Raw genomic sequence first — 10,368 nt, 5'->3', positions numbered from 1 at the left:
ATCTCTGGTTTCACCTCTGGACATGTACAATGATGACATATAAATACAAATGTCTCATGACAAAAAGTAAATTAAGATATGTGTATTAATTGTTTTTCTCAAAATCAAGCTATCATTAGTGGGCCTCATAAGAAAAAGGGAAAGTCTTTCTAGAGATTTCACTAGAGCGCTACATACGAAGCAAAATGAGTGAATCTATACGTTAAAGTATGTATATATACATCCGTATATAGTCCCCCTGATGAAAGACTTATATTTAAGAACGGAGGGAGTAGCAGAGAATACGAATGGTGGACTGCTATTATACCTGGTTATATATATGGATGAACCCACTTATGCACAGATCATAAAGCGTGTGAATGGTGGATGCTATGACTATACATACCGGAACCGATAAAAGACTTTACGGATTGAAGGTTTTTAATTTAAAATATATTGTTATAAAATACATTATTTAAGGATTAACCGATCATTGTAGACGAACGCGTTCGGATAAACACATCTGCTCTCGTGTGTTTAGGACCCTCGGGCCCGGGCGCCTGGCCCGCCGGAGGACCACCGATGAGGGCGAGACCGTTGTGACAACGTGAGCCACTCACGCTCCGTATGCATACGTCACGTGCACCAAACACGCTGTCTGCACTCCCATCTTGCCTCTTGCCAACGGCAACGGGCATGCAGCGATGCGAGCTACGGATGGACAGCATCCCAACTCTCAAAACACTCGGATCTTTGGGCGGTGCTATTGCCATGCATGCAGCACACACGCAGCTGCGTCCGCCGTGCACGCCGAGTTCTGTGTCGTCGTAAAAGACAGCGCAATCTCAGGTCCATGTGCCATGCCGGATCCAATCGGCAGAACATGCAGCCACATGCTCAGCCCATCCATCCACCAAGTGGATCGGCCGACTGGCACACTCTGCTTAATTATGTGCGGCAGACACAGGCACCAGATTACTACTACTCGCAGGTGCCGATACTCAGTACCAAGATGCCCATCGGTGTAATGATCGGTACATGCATCAAACCAACCCGGGACAGCAGGCACGCGAGGGCGACACTTGAACATCTGCTGACACATGCATCTGATCTGGAATATTAGGCAGATCTACAAAAGGTCATGGTGCTCTGGAGAACTCCACCGAGACCCACATCTTTCTACAATCACGTCACCAACTTCGACTAGCAAACAGGAAAACAAGGACCAACACAAAGGTGAAACAGCTAGCACTACAAGGCTGGCTTCCTGAAGCAAGCAGAGACATCTCTACACTTCGATTCTACAAAAAAGATCCCCACACTTTGCGCGCCAAGGTAACCAACCAGCCACAAAGCCTTATGAACACAAACAGGCCAAAAACGTCAGCTTCTCCGGTGCCTGCCCGGGGCCGTCTGACGACGATGAAAGCAGCAACACGTGAAGAACGACGACGGAAACACTGGCCAGCATCACCGATGAAGAAATTGGGCAAACTCTTCTTAGCTTGATGTTAATGTTAATGGCTTGACGCTGATGAGCATGTTAATTTCGTCTTAAGGAAGACAAGAGCCAACCAAGCCTGTATGTAGAATCAAGCCACACTGTTGATTTCTGCATTGGTTTCTCGGGCTGCAGCTCCTGGAGTCAAGAACTTAAAGATGCGGCCTTGGACATGTCCCTGCTGGATCTGTTGTACTTCATGTGGCTCTTGACGAGCTGGCCGGCGGCGAGGGCGGACAAGAGGGACAGCTCCCCGGCGAGAACCCCGCCTGCCACCACGGTGGCCAGGAGCCTCGCGTTCGACCCTGGCGATTCCCTGTTGGCTCCTTTCACGCCCAGCAGGTCCAGGCATGCAGACTGTGACGCCAACTGAGTCCCACCACCAACTGTGCCCACCTGCATTTTCAGTAAATAACAATCACAACATGTCGACCACTCATCAATTCTCAGATGTTATCAAAACAAAACCATCCTACACAGCTCAGCATGTTCTCGGAAACAAACAAACAAACATAGGATATATAAGGAAAAATGTGTCTTGCCCTAGCAACACAAAGCACAAGACTGAATAATCGACAAATTAGCCTGCTCAAGATAACAAGTAGCTAAATAGGAAAATAAGGCATCAGAAAATATTCCTTTTCTACTGGAAAGATTCCTCTGATATGAATTGGCTGATTGAGCTGACGAAGCATAGTTGGATCTTATGTAGCCAAAATATAATTTCTGTTACAAACTATTCAAGTGTATAACGAAACACTGTTCTATATTATAGCCAGAGCACTAGGCCATATGAAGTGATACAGTTAGAGTTGATACACCGCCTTTTCTTTATAACTCTAAATAGGTGCCAGATGGGGATGGGCACTAATTTTAAGGAGCAACAATACATGGATAAGGACGTGAACATATTAAGTATTAATTAACCCAATAGAGACCATAAGTTACGTGCAGAGCATTTATTGTGTATCGAAATTGTAGAGGGACCAAACAAATTGTATTTTATGATCATCATCAGCACAATGCCTGGATATAGTGATAACAGAACAAATGAAAACAATACATTTGCATACCTCAATAGAGGGCATAGTGACAGATATGTGAAGATCTTTGCCATCATTTACAGCTTCCAACATTGTGATGCACTGAGAACTTTCCACATTTTGTGCAGGATCCTGGCCGGTGGCTATGAAGATGGCTGTTACAATATTGCTTGCGTGGGCATTGAACCCCCCGAGAGCTCCAGCAACAGCTGAGCCAGCAAGATTCTTGATCACATTTAGTTCTACTAGAGATTGCACATTGGTTTTCAGAACCTTTTTCACAATTTCCTCCTTGATTACTGCCTCACAAACCACAGACTTGCCACGCCCCTCGATCCAATTTACAGCGGCTGGCTTCTTGTCAGAACAAAAGTTACCTGGTTTCAATAACCAAAAGATAGCAATTAGATTCGGAAAAAAATATATGAGAGCATAGAGATCTAATTTTACTCGTACAATGCACATAATTGTGGTAATGATATTGCTGTATATTAATGTATGGCCAAATATGATATGCAAGATGACTAGGCTGTTTTCCCTCCCATACGGTCCAACATGGATCGGATTCCACTATCAAAATGATAACGGGACAGCAGATGGCTCAGTTGTTAATTTGTGTAAAAACAAAAAGGTCCCATTGATGTGCATCCTTCAAATATTTATTCTTGCATACTTATTCTTGTAGTTTACGCACTTTGTTCTGAACCTTCTACATGCATGATGTTAAAGGAATAAAGATGGTTCCAGCTACTCCAAGTTGATACTTATTAAAGTCAATATCATTTTTGACTCATATTAGGAATCTTGCATTAAAGATATATCCTTTTACCACAAAGATTGCTTTCAAGGACGTTTCTAAATCTTCCTAATGCATCATGGCAAGTATCGTATGTAATTGAACAATCTTACAGTATGCCAAGTTGGCCTAATAGTAATTTGATTTTACAAAAGGTATACTTTGATTGAACATGCCAATGTCCACCATAGGTTGTCCATAAGCTCAACCAGATAATTCAACAGTGCACCAACTTATTCTTGTTAATCCTTGCTGAAAACGGGGCGTAACTATGTGTATCATCAAATGGCCACTCTGCTTATTATATGAAGGTTTTTATTTTCTTTCGGTAAGCCATAGTCTGTCTTGGAAAAAAATAAAGGTTGTGACTAAGAATTTTATTCTGAAGAGAAGATTAGGTGACTCAAGTGAGCTAGTTCAGCTTCTGCAGGTGGTGGCAAAGCAAAGCGAACCTGATATGCTAATGACATCCATGTCAGGGAAGTCATCCTGGAGGTAATCCAGCACGTTCTGCACGCCCTTGGAGATCATGTTCATCCCCATGGCATCCCCTGTGCTGCAGCTGAATCTCATGTACAGGTTCCTCCCAGCCATCGCGCACTGCACTCCCTGCAGCCTCCCAAATCTGCTCGACCTGCTCCGATATCATATTTTCCGAACAGTTAATTACCGTGTTGTGTTCTACAAAGAGAAAAAAACAAATATTTGACAAGTAATACTCGTATCATTTGTCATGAGAAGAGAGCTACAAATCTTGAATAAGAGAGTAAATTATGTCATGAGAAGAATATTAGTATTGAATGAGACACGTGACTTCAGCCTCAGAGACGTATTGTCGAACACAAGCTGGGTGTTAATACAATGCCATCTGTTGCATCATAAGTTCGTTGTCGTGTAGTATTTGGTGATGAGTGTTGGTGTACCTGTTGAAGACCACGGAGAGAGTATCGAAGTTGGCGGGGTCCTCGAGGAAGGCCTTGAGCTCGGCGGCGCGGCGCGCGGTGGGGAAGCGGGCGACGGGGGCGCGCGTCATCGCGTCCCGGAGCACAACGCTGGTGGCGCCGCCTGACTCGGCTATGGCCTTGCAGCCGCGGTTGGTGCTGGCGACAAGGCAGCCCTCGGTGGTCGCCATGGGCACGTAGAACCGCTGGCCGTCGAGCAGGAGCGGCCCGGCGATGCCCACGGGCAGCTGGACGTACCCCACCGGCAGCTCGCAGCACTGCCCGAGGATGGACGCGTAGTCGAAGCCGTCGAGCGGGAGCCCCTCGATCTGCCTCCCCGTGATCCGCCGCACCGCCTCGCGCCGGAGCCCCGCGGCGCGCCGGCAGTCGCCGAGCCTGGTCTCGAGCACGTAGGAGGGGACCTTCCCGGCGACGACGGAGGCCACAATCTCCTCGTCCTCCTCGGGCATTTTCTCGGGCACGACCCCTTCGGCGCCGCCGAGATGCCCGCACGGCGCCGGCCCCGGCGCGGCGGGAGGGCCGACCAGGAAATCCTCGTCCTCGTCGCTGGACGAGACGATGGACTGCACGAAGGCTATCCCGAAGAAGCTGAGCAGGTAGATGAGCGAGGCGACGAGGCCGAAGACGGAGAGAATCTCGGTGAGGTCGACGACGTGGAGCGGCGTGGAGGAGCGGATCTTCTCGCGCCACCGCCGCATCAGGTAGGCGAGCGAGGCGGCGAAGAGCGCCGAGAAGATGAGGTTGGTGTGCCGGATCGGCAGCGGCAGCGCGTCCCCCGCCTGCAGCACCCGGGGCGCCCCCGCCTGGCCCACTGCCGGCGGCGCCACCCTCCTCGGCCTCTGCCGCGCATCCATGCGTGCGCGCGCGTCGGAGTCAAACGTGGGCACGGCTCGGCCGCTCGGTGTGAGTGGGGCGGTGGCCGTGCCGCGAGAGGGAGCGGGTGTTTCGGGGGCCTCGGGATGCGCCCGCCTCGGCCTTTTTATTGCCAGTGTCAGTGGCAGTGGCAGCCCACATGCCCGGTGCGCTTACCGCGCGGCGACCCACCTGCGTTGAGGCAGGGCCCGCTCCGCGGCTCGGCCGACATGGGCCGTGTGGCCTTCCTGCCCCTTCCGGGTTGTTCGACGTGTACACAAAACGGAAACTTTTTGGAACGCTCTACATGTGCTACCGTGGCACGCCTGCCGATGCCAACTGCGGATTCCAGTAGTGTCTAATTAATTTTCATGCGGGCGAAAGAGGGATAACGTTCAGATCAATTGTGTTTTGAATAAGTGATTGAATCCATTTGTTTTATGGATTACAGGAGGCTTATATATCTTTAAAAAAACACGACAATTCATAGAAGAAGTCGGTTTCAGGAAGATGCGTTGGTTGGAGAGGGACATAGGCATCCGTGCGGGTGCAACCGCACGTCCGTTAGGCAAGGTGAGATTTTACCTTAATTATAGTTTGTAATTTTGTCTTAATATCCTCCTAATCTACGATTGACGATGTAGAATCATCTTATAATTGTCGAGGTATAGCTATCATCTCAAAAGGGTTCTTTTTTAAAAAGTTTTTCGTGAAAACTTGATAAGAACGTGAAACATAGACTCACGAAGTGATAGCATAGTGTGATGTCATTAAACAAGGATATCTCAAGAAGAGACTTCCGTGATGCCTGCTAGTCCCTAGGTCGTCGCATATCAATTTCATGAACATACTCCCTCCTTTCCGGTTTATAGGGTTCAAATCTGAAATCTCATCAACCAAGGTGAATTGTGAGTGGATGACACTAGTTTTAACTAGCCAATGAAATATTTTTCACATACTCAATTTCCAAGGCAATAAATGTAGCATCCTCCTTCTCATTGGACTTGCATGATGGATGTAGAAAACGATGCATGCATAGCCACTCATCTTCTTTCTCTAAACTCTATGAATTAAATATGGCGTGGAACTCAAAGCAATCTAACTTAATTAGACTTAAAATGAGCCTAATATAATAAAAATCTGAAAATTTTGAGATGAGCCCTGTAAACCGAAAAGGAGGGAGTATTTCTTAAATGTTGAGTTTGATAGAGACTTAGTAAATAAATCAGCAAGGTTTTCGCATGATTTGACTTGCAAGATACTCCCTCCGTAAACTAATATAAGAGCGTTTAGATCACTAAAATAGTGATCTAAACGCTCTTATATTAGTTTACACAGGGGGTACGTATTTCCCCGCTTTTGTAAAGATTATGGGGAGCTACTTAGGAGAAATATGCTTAGTGATATTACTCTTAATGTATCCAGTTTGCATGTGTGCACCATACACTCCACTATCCTCAAAGATAATGGTGGGTGATCTTATCGAACCAATTCCACATGACTGTTGTATGTGGTTTATCATTCTGCGAAGCCATACACAATCACATGATCCTTCAAATAATAAGATTATTTCAGAATGATTTGTAGATGTTGCCATCACAGTCTGTTTTGAAGACTTCCATGATATAGTAGTACCACGATGTAGGAACACAAAGCTGGTATGTGATCTGGCATTATGGGGATCAAACAAATAGCCGGCATCTACATATCCAATCATATCGGAATCCATATTTCTCTGGAACTGGAAAAATAGGCCAAGATCCTTTGTGCATTGGAGATATCGAAATATATTTTTCACTCGAGACCAATGATGTTTGTTGGGAGTTGCGCTGTGTCTAGCAAGTAGATTCACTACAACTGCAATATCAGGTCTTGTGCAATTTGCAAGATACATAAACGCTCCAACGGTGTTGAGGTATGGAAGTTCAGGTCCCAACACCTCTTCTCCATCATCCCTTGGCCTGAACGGATCTTTCTCTACGTATAGAGATCGAGCCACCATATGAGTTTCAGATGGATAGGATTTGTCCATATTGAATTTCTTCAATATTTTCTGGATATAGGCAGCTTGGTGTACCATGATTCCCGAGGGAAGGTGCTCAAGTTGTATACCTAAGAAAATTTTGGTTTTACCCAAATCCTTCATCTCAAATTCCATCTTTAGGTGATTGCGTGCTTCATCAATGTGTGGTGTGTTGCCTATGATGTCGAGATCATCAACGTACATAGAAATGATGCAAAATCCTCTAGAGGACTTCTTGATGAAGACACATGGGCAATTGTCACTATTGGAGTAACCTTTCTAAAGAAGGAACTCACTGAGTCGGTTGTACCACATCCATCCCGACTGCCTTAAGCCATATAGTGACTTATTCAGCTTTACACAATACATGTTGTGATTTGCAGTTTTATTCGAGACAGATATTCCATCAAGAATCTTCATATATATGTCCGAATCAAGTGAGCCGTAAAGATATGTGGTCACAACGTCCATCAACTACATGGATAGACGATTTTGCACTACCAAAGATATAAGATATCGATAAGTGGTTCCACTCATTACTGGAGAGTATGTTTCATTGAAATCAATGTCGGGTTTCCGCCTGAAACCTTATGCTACGAGCCTTGCTTTATATCTCACCACCTCATTGTTCTTATTTTGTTTCCGGAGAAAAAATCATTTGAATACCATAGGGAAAACATTGGGAGGTGTAGGTATTGCTTCAGTGAATACCTTTCTTTTGTTAAGCGAGGCAATTTCTGCTTGGATTGCATCCTTCCATTTAGGCTAGTCGGGGCGCCTTTAGCACTCAACGATGGACCTTGGATCATGATCAGTGAGAAGGGTATCTGCAATCTTTTCAGAAAAATATATGTCGACAATCGTAGTCTTACGGTCAAATGATTCTCCAGAATCAACATAGTTGATGTAAATTTCATGCACCCCTAGAGACTCTTTATGATTTCCCAATACAATTGAGTCTGGGTGTTCCGATGTTCCAACCAGTTTGTGCACACTAGAGATGGATTGTGGACGTTGCCCTTCCACTGACTTCGACGTTTTTCTCCTCGATTTCCTTTGCTGCTTGCTAGAAGCTTGCTCTAGGTCACAAGCCGTACTACTCCCCCTCTTTGTAGGAACAGGGAGTTGAGTGGTTTTTATTGGTACCTCCACTCTTTCTGGCGCGTTTCTGGTTGGATTTAAGGATTTTGTAACACCTTTCACATTGGTAAATGAATCTCGCAGATTATTTGCAAGATGTTGCAAATTAATGATCTTCCGAACTTGAAGTTCGGTCTCATGGGTACGTGGATCGGAGGATGAAATGGCATGAGCATTCCAATCAATTTCCGGGCATTATTTTTGGTACTTGAAATTTCCCCCTGATGTCGGAAAATGTTCCTCGTTGAATATGCAATTAGCGTGACAGGCTGTGAACAGATCCCTAGTGAGGGGTTCCAGGTACTTGATAATTGACGGTGATTTGTACCCCACATAAATCCCCAACTTTCTGTGTGGGCGCATAGATGTCTATTGTGGTGGTGATATCGGGATGTATGCAGTCCATCTGAACTTACGCAGATGGGAAATGCTAGGAGGATTTCCACGTACCAATTCCAGAGGGGAAGAACTGTGATATGCAGTTGGCCTCAATTGTATCAAGTCAGCAGCGTGTAAAACAACGTGATCCCAACAAGAGGTTGGCAAGTTGCAATTCGTCAACAAAGGTCTTGCAATGAGTTCAATCCTCTTAATCAATGCTTCAACCAAACCATTTTGTGTATGGACATATGGAACACAGTGTTGAACTTCAATCTCCAAAGCCATGCAATAGTCATTGAAAGCACGTGAGTAGAATTCTGCAGCGTTGTCCATTCGAATTGACTTAATTCGACTTTCAGGATAATCGGCTTGAAACTGAATGAATTGCCTCATTATCTTGCCAAATGCATGGTTTTGTGTGGATAGAAGACACACATGTGACCATCGTGTAGATGCGTCAGTCAGAACCATGAAATACGTGAAAGGTCCAGATAATTGTTGAATGGGACCACAAATGTCTCCTTGAATACGTTCAAGGAACTGAAGTGGTTCAACTTGTATTTTGAGATGCGAGGGCCTCAAAATTAGCTTTCTCATGGCTCAAGATGTGCACACAAAATCAGAAGATTGAGGAAATGTTGACTCAAGCAAATTATGACCAATGGGATTGCTAGTATTTTTCTCATCATCCTGATTCTGGGATGGCCTAGGCAATCATGCTAGGTTTGGAATGTGTTAAGATTCTGGAAAATTATTTTGTATGCAACATGTTCCACGGGTTTGATGTACGTATAGTACAAACGAGATGATGGAGATGGAACTTTCTCATGTACCTTTTTGCCATATCCACGATCTGAAGTAAAGGGTAGATACTCCTATTTGCTGTATTCATGGGTTTCAATATGAAAACAATTCTGACGAATATGTCAACAACTCATGAGGGTACGTGATGAGTCGGGATACAATAAAGAATCCTTGATCGTCACTTGTGTACCACTTGGGAGGGTGAATATGGCACGTCCAGTACCAACAATTACTGTATCACGTCCAGCGATAGTTAGAATATCTCCATTCATCTTTTTCAGAGTTTGGAAATATTTCATCTCCCTTAGTATGGAGTTTTTGGCACCACTGTCCACAAGGCATAATTCCTCTTCCATCGGATTGTTCCTGTAGAAAACTATATAAAACAAAATAATTTCCAATAAGAAAACCTTATGTTAATACATAGAATACAATATTTTTATACCAAATGTGCTTATACAATATAATACAAAGACAACAACAAACTTATGTTCTTATTATAGTCATTACAAATGGACATAGTTAAGTAGATCACTAAGGAGATCGAGGGACTAGTCAAAGTCACCAAACATATTGTTTGAGGTGTACTCAAGCAACATGGCCTCCATTTTAGCAGGGTCCCAAGAGGATAAGGAATCATGGTGTTGCTCGGTCCGGGAGGAACATCGTGCGAACCACCAGCTCCATTTGCGCTATGCGGATCAAGGTTGAAGTTGGCTTCAAGCCTTTTTCCCTTGAGGTGCTTTGCATCCTTGAGATTGCTGGTATAGCAGAATGAGATGCTTGGGCATTGTGCACTTTTCAGTAGAATGCGTTTAACATCCACACTTGTTGCAAAGCTTAGATTTATCAAACCTGGGCTTTGCACTGCCTTTTCCCTTGCCCGA

General features: G+C 44.9%; 1 protein-coding gene across 1 annotated transcript; it reads right to left on the bottom strand.

Moving 5' to 3' along the window:
• Nucleotides 1–1,068: 1,068 nt before the first annotated feature.
• On the bottom strand, nucleotides 1,069–5,275 carry LOC123408561 (3-hydroxy-3-methylglutaryl-coenzyme A reductase 3). The gene is made up of 4 exons (XM_045101642.1): nucleotides 4,243–5,275; nucleotides 3,772–3,953; nucleotides 2,554–2,900; nucleotides 1,069–1,876 (listed from the first exon to the last, which is right to left on the bottom strand). Exons 1-4 carry the CDS (start codon nucleotides 5,133–5,135, stop codon nucleotides 1,625–1,627), a joined length of 1,674 nt encoding a protein of 557 aa, XP_044957577.1. The 5' UTR covers nucleotides 5,136–5,275; the 3' UTR covers nucleotides 1,069–1,624.
• Nucleotides 5,276–10,368: the final 5,093 nt, after the last annotated feature.

Source organism: Hordeum vulgare, chromosome 7H, assembly GCF_904849725.1.
Source record: "Hordeum vulgare subsp. vulgare chromosome 7H, MorexV3_pseudomolecules_assembly, whole genome shotgun sequence".
Lineage (NCBI taxonomy): Eukaryota > Viridiplantae > Streptophyta > Magnoliopsida > Poales > Poaceae > Hordeum > Hordeum vulgare.
The sequence above is the reverse complement of the archived record's forward strand: the minus strand, read 5'-3'. Positions and strand labels throughout refer to the sequence as shown.

Excerpts from the sequence above, each read along its gene's own strand:
- LOC123408561 (XM_045101642.1), bottom strand. The coding sequence starts at position 5,135 with ATGGATGCGCGGCAGAGGCCGAGGAGGGTGGCGCCGCCGGCAGTGGGC. Across the intron at positions 3,954-4,242 it reads CTCTCCGTGGTCTTCAACAG|GTCGAGCAGATTTGGGAGGC; the intron begins GTACACCAACAC and ends ATATCGGAGCAG. Across the intron at positions 2,901-3,771 it reads GGATGTCATTAGCATATCAG|GTAACTTTTGTTCTGACAAG; the intron begins GTTCGCTTTGCT and ends TATTGAAACCAG.